This window comes from Fusarium solani, assembly GCF_023522795.1.
Source record: "Fusarium solani strain SB1 chromosome Unknown bctg00000001, whole genome shotgun sequence".
Classification (NCBI taxonomy): Eukaryota; Fungi; Ascomycota; class Sordariomycetes; order Hypocreales; family Nectriaceae; genus Fusarium; species Fusarium solani.
This window is the reverse complement of record NW_027072156.1, coordinates 1,072,756-1,090,511: the sequence shown is the minus strand read 5'-3', so window position 1 is coordinate 1,090,511 and position 17,756 is coordinate 1,072,756. Positions and strand designations below refer to the sequence as shown.

The window sequence follows — 17,756 nt, the reverse complement described above, 5'->3', positions numbered from 1 at the left end:
TCGCACCAGCCCCGCCCATTTCATCATCAGCCACTCTTCCATCTGGCGCCAAGCCACACCAGCCACTGACCAGCCCACATTTGCGCACAGACACCAGCTCTTATCGCGATCTGAATAGATTAGATTGCGATAACTTGTGATAAGCACATTGTCAAACGTGAAGAGGAGGGACAGAAGGTCACTAAGAACACAACACGAGCACGACTGAGGAATATCGAACTGGTTGATGCCCTATGACTTGAAGCATATCGTCCGTGCTGCGCCTGTAGATCTAGAAGACCCAGCCGATTTTGATGCTCCCCTGGCTCAGGTTGAGACAGGTCGAAGCAGGCACAGCTTACTGCAGGCAATGCGCTGTTACCACGCGTTGTGACTGGAGACGAAGTTACAATGAACTGTCATTCGCACGCAACTACAATTGAGTCGACAACCTCAGTGAGGGATTTTTCACAAAATAAAGTATGGCAACTGAACGCACTCCATCGAGAATGAACCGTGACTCGTGATACTCACTCATCAGAGGGCAGCCCATGTAGACGTGACTCACCCGCTCAATCGACCAAGTGTTGAGAAACACACTGCAATGATCCAAAACAGAGTTCGAGAGCAGGCGAAGCTCACTGATAATCAAGAAAAGAACTGCAAGGCGAGACGACCATAGTTTGGCTCATTTTGTCCAAGAGATGTCCGAAGGTGCACATATATGACTGGAAGCAACATAAATTGTTATACAACTTGTCAAAGAATCTGGTCAAATCGGAAATAGTAAATATTTCATATAACTAAGAACATATATACTCTTCTCCGAGGGGAAGGTGGACTATCCTTGAATAACATTGTTGTAGTGTTGCGAGCAAGCGGCTTGCAACCTCAAATGCAACGCACGGGACGGCACCCATGATGCCCTCATGGGTATGTAAAACGCCCCCTCAGCGAGCGTATTTCACCGACGACTTAAAATTTTGGCTGTATCTGGTAGGCGCTTGTTCATGGTTTCCTCCGTTCCGCAACACCACTCACAACTGTGCTCGGCTTTGACTTCCAATATGGTGACCCTCTCTGCTTGGTGCCCACGCTTTTCGAACTCGCTCAACCATTGAGCCATCTCTAGGACACAGGCACGGAGTCTAAATTTGCCGAGAAAGTTATCAGCAATGGAGTTTCTCGTGGGCGCTGGGCTAGATATTGTCGTCCCAACCTTGACGAACAAGACAAGACAGGCGGCCAGTGAAAGTGTATTATCCATAGAGGTATGACAATGAAACCAAGCGCTTTGCACTCATCACAAAAAGAAAGGAACAATTAGTAACGCCGTAGTTGTCCTATTCTACCTCAAAGACTGGTCAAGTATTTCTTTCCAAAGGAAGCAACTATATCTAAGTCTAGGTGATAGTTTTCCAACATATGTTAGAAAGCGCGGTCTAGTGGTGACTCAATCGACTGAGACTTCTTCTTGAAGAACTCAATGGTTGCAATGGCGCGCTTTGCTACCCCTTCCTTGATAAACTCAAATTTCGCAAACAGAACATCGGCAGGGGTGGAAGCGCCGAAGGTGTCAATGCCAAACTGCTTATGGGTCCATCGCTGCCAACCTACCGTGCTTAGTACCTCGACGGAGAGAGATGGCATACCAGAACCAAGAGCAGATCGCTTGTAGTCCTCTGACTGTGCATCGAATACTTCCCAGCATGGAAGCGATACGACACGTACCTTCAATCCATGCTGCTCACTCCGGTATCCCACAGTTTCAACGCACAAGGCTACTTCTAATCCTGTTCCGATGAGGGTGATGTCAGCGGAGCTGTCAGACTCACTCACAACATAGCCACCCCGTGAGGCTTTCTCAACCGAGGAGCCCCGCAGCTGAGGAAGATTCTGTCGAGAAAGAGCTAGAATACTAGGTGTACTCATCGATTTCAACGAGACAAGATAAGCGGCACTTGTTTCGTTTCCGTCGGCAGGTCGCCAGACTGAGAACTTTGGCATCGCACGGAAGTACACCAATGTCTCGATGGGCTGACGTGTAGGTCCATCTTGTCCCAGCGCGATGGAATCGTGAGCAGCCACCCAGATGACCCGAAGACGCGACAAGGCAGACAGGCGGATAGCACCAGCAGCATAAGAGACAAAGTTGTGACAAGTGCCGCCATACGGCAAGGCCGTTCATGATGGCGCTCATAGCGTGTTCCCGTAAGCCATAACGGAGATAGCGTCCTGAATAACCACCAGGAACGTCCTCCAAGCCCGGGGCTTGGAAGTCAACTGTGGATGCCCACCGCGTGAGGTTGGACGGTGTCAAATCTGACGAGCCTCCAATCAATCCGGGGACAATCACATGTATCTTGAACAAGACAGTTTCGGAAAGCTTCCGGGTTGCCACCGCCGGATCCGAAGGAGAAAATGAAGGGAGGGCAGCCTCCCAACCTTGTGGCAAGGTACCAGTAGGCCTTCTCTGCAGGTCTGCGTGTAGTTCGGGGAATTGGTCAGCGTACTTGGCCAGGAGGCTGTTCTAAGCTTGTTTGGCAGCCAAGCCTTCTGCTGCCCGGTTTTGATATGCTTTGTAAACCTCTTCTGGGACGTGGAAAGCCTCATCAGCATTGAAACCCCATTTTGACTTGAGCTGCTTGATATCGTCAGCCTTGAGTGGGTTTCCATGTACGCCATGAGTGCCTTCTTCAAGAGAACCATACCCAATAGTGATTCTCAACTTGATGATAGAAGGTCTTGTCGTCTCCTCCTTGCACTGTTGAATGACAGCCTCGATCGTGGCTAGATCTGTGTTTCCGTCTTCAACCACAACCACGTGCCAACCATATGACTCATAAAGCTTAACGACATCCTCGGTGAAGGAGCAGTTAATGTTTCCGTCAATAGTGATCCGGTTGGCATCATAGATACAGATCAGGTTACCGAGTTGCAAGTGCCCGGCGAGGGGAGAGGCCTCAGGAGCAACGCCTTCTTGTAGGCAGTCGTCTCCGAGAAAGCAATAGGTGAAATTGTCGACAATGCTAAAACCAGGACGGTTAAAAACTGCCGCCGTGTGTGCTTGGGCAATAGCGCGGCCCACGGCGTTGGCAATTCCCTGCCCAAGCGGTCCGGTCGTTACTTCAATACCTGGAGTTTCGAAGTTTTCAGGGTGACCAGGAGTAATGCTACCAAGTTGCTAAAGTTGCCGCAGTTAGCGTGTGCAGTTAGATCAGTGGATCTTGAGGACTTACTCGAAAGTTTTTAAGGACGTCCATTGTGGTTTCATAGCTAAGGAGATGGAGCATGATATACTGGAGAATACAGGCGTGGCCATTCCCACAGCAAAGGTTATAAAACGAATTCCATCAGGGTCAGCTTCATGGATCTTACGAGAGTACGAAGCGATCGCGGTTTAGCCAGTCAGGATGCGCAGGACTGCATCTCAAAAACCTAGAAAATAGCACATGGGCTACAGGAGCCATTCCCCTGGTTCGATACATTAGCTCTAGACTTGGGAACGACGCTTGAACGACCTCGAGGCGTAAACCTACATGGGAGCTCTAGGATGACCCGACTTGCCGTTGAAGGTTGCGTCGGCCTATTGATAGTTAGGATACTTTCCATCCATGTCTGAAGCCCAGCGTGCATAAGCTCTGAGCCATCAAGCATTGCAACTTGACACACTTACTGCCAAGAGGCGGATGGCCATGATGGCCCTCTCATCGTCGTCTTTGAACGTCATGGTGAGGATGTTGCTTTGAACTGATTCGGTTGAGAGTTCAAAACCGTCGAGGTGGATTGTCACAGAGAAGAAGTATCAAGAAAGCTGGGGCAATAGAGCTCAATATTTAAATTTAAATCATTGGAGCTGCTTCTTCTCGCTCACTGCATCCATCCGTAACAGGACTTGCGTTCTTTCTGAGCTATGTCATGAGTCTCATTGCAATGTGGTTTGTTTATTACGAGCTAACATTAAGAGAGCTGGAGACGTAGAATGAAACCCCCAAGACCCACATAATTCAACTTGGTAGCAATTGATGAACTACGAAGCCATGACGGTCCGAGTCATGCCCGGAGGCGATGGATGACTTACAGTAGTAGTCCACTCGGCCCGTGTCAAGGCCGACAGCAAGGAAAACGGACTTGAGAATGCCCTGGACTCCGACAGGTCCACATCACGAACTAGCCAATCCGGGCCGGCGGCAGGACAGGCGAGAGTGAAGTGATTACAGTCGAAAGATCCATGATGAAATCATCAAGAGCCTGGCTGCCAGGTGGTTGGTTCAGAAAGTTATCCATATTACTGCCCTGGTGCTGATCAATCATACGCTCCCTGCGACACGTCCGAGGTCTCAAGCCACTCTGATTTCCCCATAGTCTGAGTCTGTCCGGTCGAGTTCTTCCTTCATGAAGGCTTTTTTCTGGTCGGGGCCAACGGTGACACCCTCTCTACCTGCCATTCTGGGTCGGCTGTCACTAGTCTTGCTTTGCAAGCTTGCGGGCCTTCCGATTTGACTTTGAAGCATCGTCTCCGAACCTGGCCCGTCTCTTTGCCGCTGCTTCGCGTTGGGCTACGAGGTTAAAGAAAGAACCTGGAATTGACGATGTGGACATCGTGCTCGAATCAACCGGCGTCGAGTCATCTCTTCAGACGACAATATGTGTATTGGCAAAAGGTGGGACTCTGGTCCAAGCTGGGATGAGCAAGCCATTTGTGAACCCGCCCCTACTGGCCATGTGCGACAAGGAAATGTCGATCAAGATGTCTTTCAGCTATGGCCCAGAGACTGAAACAGCACTGAATCTGTTGACCTCCAGAAGTGTATCCGTCAAGGCTCTCATCAGAATGCGGCTGAGGCTTGGGGGTTGACGAGGGAATCAGTATCAAGAATCTCATTCAAGGGGTGCAGGATTAAATGACCTTAAAGATCTCTCCTCCGAGTCTTTTATGGATAATTCTGTTCTTTTGATGCACTTCTACATCGCTCCTCTACGGAAAGCTTAGCCGCTTGGCAGCATCTTGCAGCAGATCCATGATAGTCAGAGTTGGGTAGCGGAAGTCGTAGAACTCGACCGGGAGAACACATTGTGAAACTGGGCTTCGGTGTTCCGCTACTGCTGTTCTTATTATTGTTTCGCACATACTTGCCAGAGGCCATTTGCTGCCACAAGTGTGAAGCGTAAAGGCAAGTGTGTGGAGGTTGGCGGGAACATCTGCATCAAGGCTTTCGAATATGCTTGACACGATTGCGAGTCAGAAGGGCTGCGCAGGGTTAAACGGAATAGAGAAAGTAAAATTACTGACGTAAAAGCGAGCTGCTACAAACATACAAAGGATCAGGTAGGGAGACTCATCCAGCAACCGAATCGCCTCAATCCTGCGCACCTTGGCGGTTAAATTCTCGCAGGCGTATATCGAGTCGTGGCGAATGACCACTTATTGCATTATCAGCATGGGTTCCTCTCTTAACAGCAGGATGATGATACGGAAAGACCTACAGGTTCATATTCCCTGTTTACGTCTTTCGGTAGAGGCGCCATCTGTTGCAGCAATGTGATGAGTGCTCTAGTTTCCCATCTGTGTCAGCCCGTACAATCGATTCAAGGGAACTTGCAGAAGGAGGCTATATAGACGTATTGAGAAGCCTGTTTGTCAGTGTGAAAAGGGGTTCCATCTCGCCTCTCGGGACGTGGTCCGTGATTGATGAGTTGGAAAACAGTGCAACAAATTCCTCGCGCCAGTTTGTGAGCCGTTCATCAATCCTCTGAGCTTCTGACTGCCAGTCGAGTCTTTGTTATAACCTTGAGAGTACATAGGGCTTCTTAAGAAATTCGTGAACTACTCCAAGCTCTTCAACCGCAAGCGTGATGCAAAGGGAAAACCCAGACGAGTACTGAGGTCTGGGCGATGCAGGCTGATCTTGTGGTACTACCAAAGAAGACCATAACGATTCCATGCAGAGAAGTCTTGTTGACAGTCGTGGGTCCAGATGGGTGGAGTGGTTAGGCAGTCCAACAGTCAACATGCCGTCGAGTATTTCAGTCATCCAAAACGCTAGAATAACCTCCTCCTGTTCAATACTGTCTATTGGAGCGGAATGTCTAGGTAATGGCATGGTCGACGGGTAGACACCTGCGGTATCTGCAAGGGAAGCTTGCAGGCGGGGGTGCAGGAACAATCTGTCACACCTTAGCACTTTCCACCCCAGTATCAAACTCGGAAAAGTTCGCGGGTTTCCCATACCTTTTGCAGACTGCTATCATATTCCAACATTGTGCCAGATTGCCTGATGCAAAGAAGGAACTACATAGAAGCAGAAGGCCTTGAATGGATTGCAATGAAGCTGTTGCCATCCCATGAAGCAAAACCTGATCTTGAAGATGGCCGATGGCATCGTGCCAAAATATCGCTCCCTCACCTTCATTCAAGGCGACTACAACCATTATGGCCTTCCATACCAGCGTATATCCTGATAAGGTATGTTCAGAAACCTCATGAAGAGAAGGCCGATGAAGGATGGGGAACCACTGATGATACTTTTGGAACCATGTCCTAACGCATACATTGGCGGCTGGATATAGCAAAGTCTCTCGGGACGTCAGGCCCTCTTGCCAGTCCATGGTGGTGCGAGCTGGCTGTGTGGCAGCGTGGCCACCATCGCTGGCTGGTGTAGCTTGTTCATTCGTCTGGGCTATGGTTGCCGAGTCGTCGACCTGAATAGGCTCACTCTGGTTCGAATGGACCGACGGGACCGACGGGGCAAGAAATGGATCCGTGAATGGCATAGGGCTCGACTTTTCTAGATGAGTCTCGATCTTGTTCAGACGGTTCTGAACGTCATCTGAGGGTTATGTAAGTCTGATGGGCAAGAGTAGAAACAAGGGTATGGTGGTATCATGGAACCCACCTAACTGGCGCTCTAGTTGGGATACGTAACCTCTAACTAAAACTTCTTTCCTGTCACTTCGAAATTCCAATCATGCCCCAGCAACAAACGCGTCCTGATCTCGATCTCGGGTGTTCCAGGATCTGGCAAGTCAACATTGACTAGAGCTGTGGCAGATCGCGTCCAGGAGTCGATGCCGAAAGTCAGCTCAGCTATAATGGTTCCTATGGATGGCTATCATCTGTATAGATCCCAATTAGCCGCCATGCCTAATGTTGCCGAGGCAATTCATCGCCGGGGGGCTGCACTCACCTTCGACGCCGATCGATTCTATAACCTTGTTCAAGCTTTTGCTGAGCCAACCACGTCTTCAAAACCAACCATCTACACGCCCAGCTTCGACCACGCAGTCAAAGACCCCGTGGAGGACGGCATTGCTATCCCTGTGTATGCTCGTGTAATCATATTTGAGGGGCTTTACCTCAGTCTTGATCGGGAGCCATGGAGTTCGGCAGCCAGATTGATGGATGAACTCTGGTTCTTGGGTGTCGATCATGAGATTGGTAGGGCGAGGTTGGTGAAGCGCCATGTAGCCTCAAGTATTGTGCCGGATCTTGCGGCAGCGGAGGAACGAGTAGCCACCACAGATATGCTCAACGCAGACGATGTTCTAAACAACCGACTGCCGATAGACGAGCTGATTCATTCCTAAGATAGAGAAAATTTAGATTTTTGTTATGTCAGACTTTCAACTGGTCTGAGTTTATGTAGCCGATAGTGACTATTGACGAGACTTCGTTTTGTATCTTCCTCCCAAGTATCGCATGCCATCGCTGTAGATATCGAATCCTCTGGCGAGTGGTATCCTCATAGTCCTCTTGTAACTAAGCCTCCAGTAAAACTTGAGAGTCCTTCTAGGACTCTGCTCTGGTACATAAGTGGATCAGAGGGTGCTGAATCGGTAACGAATACAATGGCTATCGCCATACAGGTTCACATGACGTTAAAAAAAGGCTAAAAGTCTCTCAAGCATTTGACGTACTATCAGTTCATTAGGTTTTAATACCATCATGGATTGATAACTGCGTCTTCTGTTGTTGTGGCTGATGGTCAATATGATAACAATAATAATAACAGTCCGTCGAAACATCATAGAAATAACAACAAAGCAAATTTCAAACACTAAACAAAGTAATTGTGTTTTATAATAACCCGGCAGAACTCTTTTTAGGGTTCTGCATCACAAGGACTGGAGGCTGTTATGCCCTTGACGATGTTTCTATTGGATAGAATAATCATTGATCCACCAGCAACAGACTACCTATATACTTGTTCAACTATACCTACCTCCCAAAATTGCCAGCAATTGAGTTTCCAGAACCATAGCAACTAAATTCGCTGCTTGCAATGCCTTAAACCAGCAAAGGAGTCTTTTCACCCCACTTAGGATTGGTGGTCGACGTGGACAGCGTCTCCAACTCTCTTGTCTATTTTAATATCGGATGACCTCTCGATTCCTGGACGCTGCATATTGGGGTTTTCATCCTGAACAATGTCGTGGACCTTGACACCATCGATGATACCAACTTTGAAGACCACAAATTCCGCGGGAATGATGCAGGTCGCGAAGAAGGACACGTTGACAGCAATAGCTCTAGAAAGTGGGAAGGATGGGATCGAGCTGATACCATAGGAGATGACCTGTCCTGCACTCTCGATACCGCGGATAATGGTACTGAGACGCACAAGATCTGCACCGTTCTTGTTGAAACAACCAACCAGCCAGCACAAGTAATCGTACATGAGGTTGAAGCCGACAAGCATCAGGATGTAGACGTAGACTCCCTGGCCAAAGCCGTCATCCGTCCAGTCGAAGACGAGCTTTGTCTCCATACCCTCGTATCTCTTTGTCATAGTCATCGCGTAGATGTAGAGAGCTGCTTCGAAGGCATAGATAACGACGAAAGCGCTCACGGCACGCGTGTTGAGAGTTGGCTTGCGCCAGTCGAGCCAAAAGCCAAGGGTGAAGTTGCAGATGATGACACAGCCGCTTGCAACAAGTGAGGACAGGGCTCGGGATCGGACGGTAAAGTAGATGGCATTGTAGGTCAAGGAGAAGGCTTCGGAGAAGACGCTCTGGAACATCGTGGATAACAAGAGCAGAATCTTCTTGCGGCAGAGAACCTCCCACATAGTGCGTAGTTCGCGGGATAGCTTCTACGGAATATCAATGGTGACAGGGGTATGGTCGGCGCGCTGCACCTTGTGAGGCGGAGAAAGAAGAGATGCGACGAAAGGGCCGAGGACCTGAATCGAGATGAACACCAAGTAAGTTTCGACGCTGATGTGCCCAGCTTCACGGCGTGTGGCGTTGACACCGAGAGCCAGCGCCGCCCAAGCCATTCATAGCAGCCCAGAGTCCTGGGGCAATGAAGGCGCAGGCTGCAACAACAGAGACATTGAAGACGGTGGTGTGATACCAGGTTCGGCGACCAAGAAGAGGGCCGTTCGCCTCGGTATCTGAAGGTTGGCTCATGGTGATAGAAGTGTGATCGAGAATGGGGATGATTGATAGACAAGAGAGAAGTTGAATGTATTGGAATGAAAAGAAGTCAGATTATAGAGGGCTTCTTCGTGGTCTTTGTATCCTCGATTCAACGGCGAATAGAGGCCAAGATTCTGAGACTAGAACTATTCAGTCTTGAGAACCGAACAGTGCTTGGTAAATAGAGGCCCCCATTTCCAGCGCGCGATACTCCCTTACTAGTATGACTGAGTATCTGGCACAGTAACCGGCGCCACTGGCTGCCTTGGTTTCACCGTCACCAAGGCTATTCTTGAAGGTGGTGGAGATGTTGTATGTCTTGATTTGGTTGAGCAGCCTCTGAAGAAGACATGGGGTGAGTTGTTCTGGATTGAGTTGGATTCTTCTCTGGCTTTCCGAATTTGATCATTTCATGATACGAGATCCACCGCTGACAGGTTCCAGATGAGGTTTTGGAGGTAGCAGAGCGCTTCTCCGGCTCTGTCTTTTACTTCCAATGCAACATCTGTGACGAAAGTCGGATAGCGTCTGTATTCGAGCAGCTCCCGCCACTTCTCAAGAAGCCGCTGCGTGGTCTCGTGTCTTGTGCGGGTGTCTCTGATAACGGCCCTGCCACGGAATTCCCGGTGAATTCATTCCGACGTCTGTTTGACATCAACGTTACAGGCACCTTTGCCGTTGCTCATCAAATGGCCAAGGAAGCTATCAAGAGCAACTTGAGCATGAGTCTGGTATTTGTGGCAAGTATGAGCGGTTATGTCACTAACAAGGTTGGTTATCCTTGAAGACTCGTGGTATATTAAGTCGGAAGTGTTTATACTGATTCATAATAGGGCGTTGACACCGCGGGCTATAATTCATCCAAGGCTGCTGTCCACCAGCTGACTCGCTCACTTGCAGCCGAATGGGGCTCTCGTGTCAACATTCCTCTCATCAGGGTAAACTCGTTGTCGCCAGGATACATCCGAACAGATGCAAAGGCCGAAGCCCTTCAGAAGCCTGGTACGGAGGCACAGTGGGTTGGTGACTTAATGCTCAACCGGTTGAGCACCGTTGACGAGTTCCGTGCACCTGTCTTATTCCTACTTGGAGATGGTAGCAGTTATATGACCGGAGCGGACTTGAGAGTTGATGGTAGCCATTGTGCTTAGTGGGAGGAGCATTTTAATAAAAACAACTAATTACTTAAAAACATACTACTTGAGGGGGCCTATAGTCTGGCCTATTCCCGTGCTTAGTTTTTATAACTTTGTTATACTTAGAAGACTAAGCATAGAGGGGCGCTTAAGTAAGTAAGTATATATTAATAAGTCTAGCTTATCCTTAAACCTATATATATTACTTATATTATTATTCTTAAAGGAATCCTTTTTTTTTTTTTAAATTATAATATAGCCTTCTTAATTAGGCCTAATATATTAATAATATAAAAATTACTTAGCTTAATATTAAAGATATAATTACCCTTAGAGTTATTATATAAGGCTTAATTTAATATATTCCTTTAATATAAAGATATTACCTTAATATAATTAATAGTATCTTAAAATAGCTTCTTTTATTAAAATAATTTTTAATTAAAGCTTAGATATTTTTATATATTTTCTTAGGTTTTTATATTATTTAAATATAAATAAAATTATTTGTATTTTTTTTATATTTATAATAATTTATTTATTTTAATTCTTATTAAGAGCTTAAAATATTTAAGCTTAAATAAATTTAATATTATAAGTATTAATTCTTAATTAAATATAATTTTTTATATTTTTTTTATATAAATATTATATATTTAATAATATACTTAATTATTATTAAAATTATTATTAAAATTATTATTAAAATTATTATTATTTATATATTTATATAAGCTAAGATATATATATTTTATATTTAACTAAATAGGTTTAATTAATTAAACTTATAGATTTCTATTTACCGCTAAGTTTTAATTTAATACTAAGCCTTAGCATTAATACTTTTTAGGTTTAAACTCTAATATTAACTCTAAGAATTAATCCCTCTAAAACCTATAATACTAATAACTTTTATTTCTAAATATAATTATATCTATAGCTATATTATAATAGTTATATAAGTCCTAAGGGGAAATAGACTAGCTATAGTAATTTATATTTATAAAGGGGATATTAATATTATCTTAAATAAGGTATAAGTTATATCTAGTAATATACTTAAGGTATTAAATATAACTAAGTTATATTAATAGCTAAGGTAATTAATATATAAGAAAATATAATAAATATATTATATATATTAAGTAAGTTATTAAGGCTTAAATAAATAAGTTATAATTACCTATTAGTCTTATAATAAGTTATATATATTAGCTTATATATATAAAAGTAAGCTACTTATTATTATTATTAATTAATAAGTATTATAAGGCTAAGTAAGGTATATAATTAGGACTTAATTAAGTTATACTATAATATCTCCCCTCTTATTAATCTTATCCTTAAGGCTATTTCTTATAATTATAGCTACTTTTCTTATAAGTAAGTAATTTTATTTTATATTATTATTTTTATTATAATACTAATAAGATATTAGGCTATATAATTAAAAAATCTAATACTTTTTTTTTATTAAAAATTATTATATCTTTACTTTTAATATTAATTAATTTAGTTTTAAGGTTATATTTTATTTTTATTATTTAAAATAAGGTATTATTTATAAAATAGTCTTAGGTTTTAAGAAATATAATTTATATACTTATCTAAGTTATCCTTATAATATAATAAATATCTCTTTAAATTCATATATATAGTTTTTTACTTTTTTCTTCTAGGGCTTTTATTAATAGCACTAATATTTTATATTATTAAGAAGGCTTATTATTTAAATAAGTAAGAGGCTATCGCTAAAGAGCTATTTACCTTTTATCGCGAGGCCCTATAGAAGGCATAATAAGACTTAGATAAGTTACTCTCTTAGCTAGAGTTATATTATAAGCATAAGTAGTAATTAATATCGCGGGGTATAGAGATAATATATAAGGGTTTAGCTTCCTTAGAGGAGCTTAAGTAATTAAAGTAATAAGAGTCCTTACTTATAGAGGATATTTAAATTATAGTTTATATTAATATCTTAGATCTTAGCTTTCTTAATAATTTTATTATTTCTTTTAATATTATTAATAAAAGTTCTTTAAGAGGTATTATATATTAATAAGTATAAAAATATAAGTTATATGCGAGGTTATATAACTATAGAAGAGCCTTATAGATAAAGGTATAGCATAGTTAAGTATATTATGCTATAACTAATTAATTTTTTGCAAAAGAGGTTTATTAACTTAATTAATATATTACTTAAATATATTATAATTATTGGGGTATAATATAGGTCTCTTAGCGCGAGGTCGCGTATTTAATTCTTATTATATATATATAAGTAATTAGTTATAAAATAGCCCGTAATAGTAATAAGGGCTTAGCGGCGAATTAGCTTATATTAGGCTTATAAGGTAGTATATAATTGCTTGCTATGGCTAGCCTTAGGGGTTAACCTTTATTAGTATTACTTCTAACCCTATAGCGGGGTTATATAATTATATAAGTATAATACTCCGGGGGCTTTAATTAGTCTATAGGGTTATAGCTTAGGTCGCGCTGCTATGAGAAGGGGAGTAATTATAAGGATATAGGTTATATGCGAGGTTATTTAACTACGGAAGAGCCTTATAGATAGAGGTGTGATATAGTTAGGCATATTATGCCGCAATTAGTTAATCTTTTATAAAAGAGGTTTATTAGCTTAGTTAGTATATTACCTAAATATATTATAATAAGGTATTTTAGTAATTCTTATATATTTTCTAAGTTTAGGTAATCTTTTTATTTAATAAAATATAGTATTTTATTATTAATTTTACTCCTATTAAGAATAACTTTTATAATATATTCTTTTAGTTTATTAATTTTTATATTAAGCTTATTATTTATTTTTATTTAAATAATATTTTATATTAATTTAAGTAATAAGATATAAAAGATTAAATAAAGCTTAATCTTAGGTAATAGGTTTAATTTATAATTATATTTAAAGATTTTTTATTTAATTTTATATGGTCTAATATATTTATAATTAACTTTTTTATTTTATTATTTTATTTTAATATTTTTTATTATAAGATAAATTATATCTCTAAGAAAATTAATTTCTTAATTTTTTTCTTATTAATATAATTTATTATTTTATTTTTAATATATTTAAGTTTTATTTATATTTTTTTATATAAGTTTTATAATTAATTATTAATAAAGATTACTTTAAGGTTAATAATAATATCCTAAGATTATTAATAAATATCTAAGGTAAATCTAAAGTTAATATATATTAATATAATCTTTATATTTTTATTAATTATTATATTTTAAGCTAGCTAAGTAGCTAATAGCTTCTTAACTTAGTTATTTTACTTATAGTTAATATAATATTAAAGGTATTATTTTAGTATTTAATTTATATATTTAATTTATTTATTTATTTATTTATTTATAATATATAATAAAGAGCTTATAATTAATTTCTAAGTAGCTTATAAGACTTTATTAAAATTTTAAGGTAAATAATAATCCTTAATTTATAATAATTTTAAGTAATATATTATATATCTTAGTAATATAAAAATAAAAAAAATATATAAATTCTTTAGTTATTATTAATTCTCTATAAGATATAAAATAAAATTTTTTTATAAGCTTATATATAATAATAAAAATATTATTATAAAAGTTTTTAATAGCTAATTCTTTTAATAAAAGTAATTTAATAATAAAATTTATAGTAATAAAGTCTTATAATTATTATAAAACTAAGAGTAGTTTTAATTTCTTATAGGGCTTATAGTATTATACCTTAGTTTTTATATAAAGATTATATTAATTAATAATTATTAAAATAATCTTTTTTATATTAAAAAAATATAAGTTATCTTAATTTATTTTAAGGTTTTATTAATTCCTTAGTATTTATATAATTAATAACTAGAGATTTTATATATAAGATTATAATATAATTCATCTAGGATTTATTATTTATTAGTTTTTTAGTTATATAAGAATTATTTATTATATTCTTTAATTTACTATAAGAGTAAATTACTTTATTTTATTATATAAGTTACTTTAGCGGTAAGATATATTATCTTTATAATTAAGTTATATTTATAGTATTTAAGAAATAATTTTAGCTATTAATTATAATAATATATTATATAATTTATAAAATTAAGTCTTATATTAAGGTCTTTTTATATAAAATATTTATATATTATTTCTTAAAAGTCTTTATTATTTAGTTTTTTATTATATTTAATAATTTAATATTAATATTTAATAAAGTCTTTTATATATTTCTAAGATATAAAAATATATTTTTTATATATAATTATTTTTTTTATTATTAAAATTACTATTAAAATTACTATTATTTATATATTTATATAAGCTAAGATATATATATTATGCATTTAACCAGATAGGTTTAATTAATTAAACCTATAGACTTTTATTTACCGCTAAGTTTTAATTCGGCGCCGAGCCCTAGCGCTAATACTTTTTAGGTTTATAGAACTCCAACGCCAACTCTAAGAACCAATCCCTCTAAAACCTATAACGCCGATAACCTCTATTTCCTAATATAATTATGCCTATAGCTACGTAGCTAGATCCTAGCTAGCCATAGCAAGACTTCTTTAATCTTTTTATTTAGCATTACAGAAGGTATTAATACTAATAATAAGAGTTATAAGCTATGCCTCGTATAGGTGCGTATTATTATTATCTCTTAAGCTATTAAGGAAACTAATTTCCTTCTAGGCGAGATACTTATATTTCTTTAGCTTCCTTTTAAGGGCCTTTAATAAAGAAAGCTCTTCTCTAATAAAGTTAAATTAATTATCTATATTATAACTAGGTAAAAAGAGGCTAGGCAGAAGAAGAAAAAGGTTATAGCTAAAGATCGCGAGTTTAACCTAAACCTTTCATTTAATAGGCCGCGTGCCTACTATAATGCTCTGAATAGCTCTATATAATATTATTTCTCATAGCCTATTATAGGTACTTTTCGCGCCCCTGTGAAGCTTATAGACCTCTTCCGCAAGGTCATCCTAGTTATATAAGAAGGCATACTAATAGGTATTAGCCGCGCTGCTTTAATCCGCTAGTTAAAGGTCTTTGCGGAAAATAGCTATCGCGATCTCATTAGTATATTATTAATTAGTTAGCCGGTCGCAGATTAGTTAACTAGTTAGTTATAGTTATTATTAGTTATAGTTAAACCTCCTCTCATGAGGATAATAGAAGCGATTTTAACCTCTTTAAGTAGTTAAGAATTATAAGGATAATTAGAAGGTTAACGTCAGAGGGGAGCTGCTACGCGAAGGGGATTTTAACTACTTCAGCTAGTCAAGATATAAGCTGTTTATTATGAATAGAGCTAGTTTCAGCGCGTTATTAAAGCTATTGATAATTATATGGATAAACCTTATTAATTTGAGCCTATTAAGACCTTAGGCTTTAGGTATAGAGCCTTTATTATTAAAATTACTAAGATATTAATTAAGATACTTTGATCCCTATTTTAGGTGGCATAAAGTGATAGAATAATAATTATTTTTTATTAGCTTTTTATTTAATTTACTTATTTAATTATAAGGCTCCTAAGTTCTCTAAGGGTAAGATTAATAATAATCTTATTCTTTTATTTATTTATTAAGTAATATAATAATATTTATTATTAGATATAAGTAATTATTTATTATATAAGGTATCTTTTTTATATAAGCTATAATAATTATTTTTTTATCTTAATTTTCTTAGTATTTAAGTTAAGTTATTAGCTAATAGTATTAGCCTTATTATTTTTTATTTTCTTAATATAAATAATAATATAATTAAATTCTAAAAAATATTTAATATATTATAATTATTATTTATTAAGCTCTTATATTTTCGCGAAGTAAATAATATTCTTATAATCTATATATATCTTAATCTAATATTTACTTCTAAGAAAATAATATTTAAACTCCTTAAAGGTATTAATAATTATAAAGAATTCTTTATTATAAATAAAGTAATTAAGTTTAGCTTTATATAATTTATAATAATAAAATATAATTAAGTATAATAATCTTTTATTATCATATTATCTAATTTAAGTACCTAAGGCAAAGTCTAAGGTATTTATTTTAAGTTTAATTAGTTAAGATAAATTAAATATCTTAAGTATTAGTTTACTTAAGATAAGTTTCTTAATTTATTAAAATATTTACTTAGCTTATATTCTTATTATACAGGTTTTATTTTATTATATAAGTTTTATTAATAATATAATTATTTTCTTAAATACTTTAAGGAATTTATAATAATAATTAATAAAACTAAGAAAGGCTTATATTTCTTTAATATTAATTAGTTTTTTTTTTTAATTTTTAATTACTAAGATCTTCTTAAGGCTTATATATATCTTATTATAAGATATAATATATCTAAGGAATTCTACCTTAAAGGTATAAAATTTATTTTTCTTAAGTTTTATTAATAACTTTATATCTTATAGTAATTATAATATTATATAGATATATTTTATATATTTTTCTTTTATTTTAAAGAAAATAAAGATATTATCTAGGTAATATATATTAAATATACTTAGATATTTTTATAATATATTATTAATTATTTATTAAAATATAATAGATATACTAATAAGTCTAAAAGGTATAATAAGGTATTTAAATAGTTTATACTTAGTATAAAAAGTAGTTTTTTATTTATATCTTTTTTTAATTTAAATAAGGTTATAAACTCTTTTAAGGTTAAATATAATAAAGTATTATATTTTAAAAAATTAATCATTTAATTTATTAATAAGAGGTAATAATATATAATCTTTAATTATAATAATATAAAGTATCTTAAAGTTAATATAAAATTAGAGTTTTTTATTTTTTTTTTAAAATAAATATAATAAGGTATTTAATAAATAATTTATTTTTCTTAATATATCTTTTTTATATTATATATTTAATATATTCTTTTAATATTAATAATTATATCTTATTAAATAAGTAAAGTTTATTAAAGCTAGGTTATTTCTTATTAATAAACTTAATTTCTAGGTTATAATATATATATTTAAGTAAACTTATTTTAAGTTTTTGTATAAAGAATTTCTTATAAATATAATATTCTTATAATATATTTTTAAGTTATTTTTTTTCTTCTAGGTTATTATATAGTTTCTTTAATTATTTAAGGTTTCTCTTAAGTTTATAGAATTATTATATAACTTATATAATTATCTTTTATTATTATTATTTC

General features: G+C 36.6%; 4 protein-coding genes across 4 annotated transcripts; 2 read left to right on the top strand and 2 right to left on the bottom strand.

The window, feature by feature from the left end:
- Positions 1 to 1,407: 1,407 nt before the first annotated feature.
- MRS44_002441 (uncharacterized protein) lies at positions 1,408 to 3,709 on the bottom strand (the record flags this gene model as incomplete). Its single annotated transcript, XM_065622826.1, has 6 exons — positions 1,408 to 2,016; positions 2,153 to 2,509; positions 2,567 to 3,163; positions 3,219 to 3,255; positions 3,519 to 3,565; positions 3,656 to 3,709. The coding sequence occupies 6 exons, from the start codon at positions 3,707 to 3,709 to the stop codon at positions 1,408 to 1,410; spliced, it is 1,701 nt and encodes a 566-aa protein (XP_065478898.1).
- A 3,410-nt stretch (positions 3,710 to 7,119) lies between these two features.
- Positions 7,120 to 7,566, top strand: MRS44_002440 (uncharacterized protein; the record flags this gene model as incomplete). Its single annotated transcript, XM_046270549.2, has 1 exon — positions 7,120 to 7,566. The coding sequence occupies one exon, from the start codon at positions 7,120 to 7,122 to the stop codon at positions 7,564 to 7,566; it is 447 nt and encodes a 148-aa protein (XP_046136543.2).
- A 731-nt stretch (positions 7,567 to 8,297) lies between these two features.
- MRS44_002439 (uncharacterized protein) lies at positions 8,298 to 9,047 on the bottom strand (the record flags this gene model as incomplete). Its single annotated transcript, XM_065622825.1, has 1 exon — positions 8,298 to 9,047. The coding sequence occupies one exon, from the start codon at positions 9,045 to 9,047 to the stop codon at positions 8,298 to 8,300; it is 750 nt and encodes a 249-aa protein (XP_065478897.1).
- Positions 9,048 to 9,171: 124 nt separating this feature from the next.
- On the top strand, positions 9,172 to 10,550 carry MRS44_002438 (uncharacterized protein; the record flags this gene model as incomplete). The annotated part of the gene is made up of 6 exons (XM_065622824.1): positions 9,172 to 9,182; positions 9,243 to 9,370; positions 9,478 to 9,576; positions 9,644 to 9,754; positions 9,844 to 10,169; positions 10,233 to 10,550. The coding sequence occupies 6 exons, from the start codon at positions 9,172 to 9,174 to the stop codon at positions 10,548 to 10,550; spliced, it is 993 nt and encodes a 330-aa protein (XP_065478896.1).
- Positions 10,551 to 17,756: the final 7,206 nt, after the last annotated feature.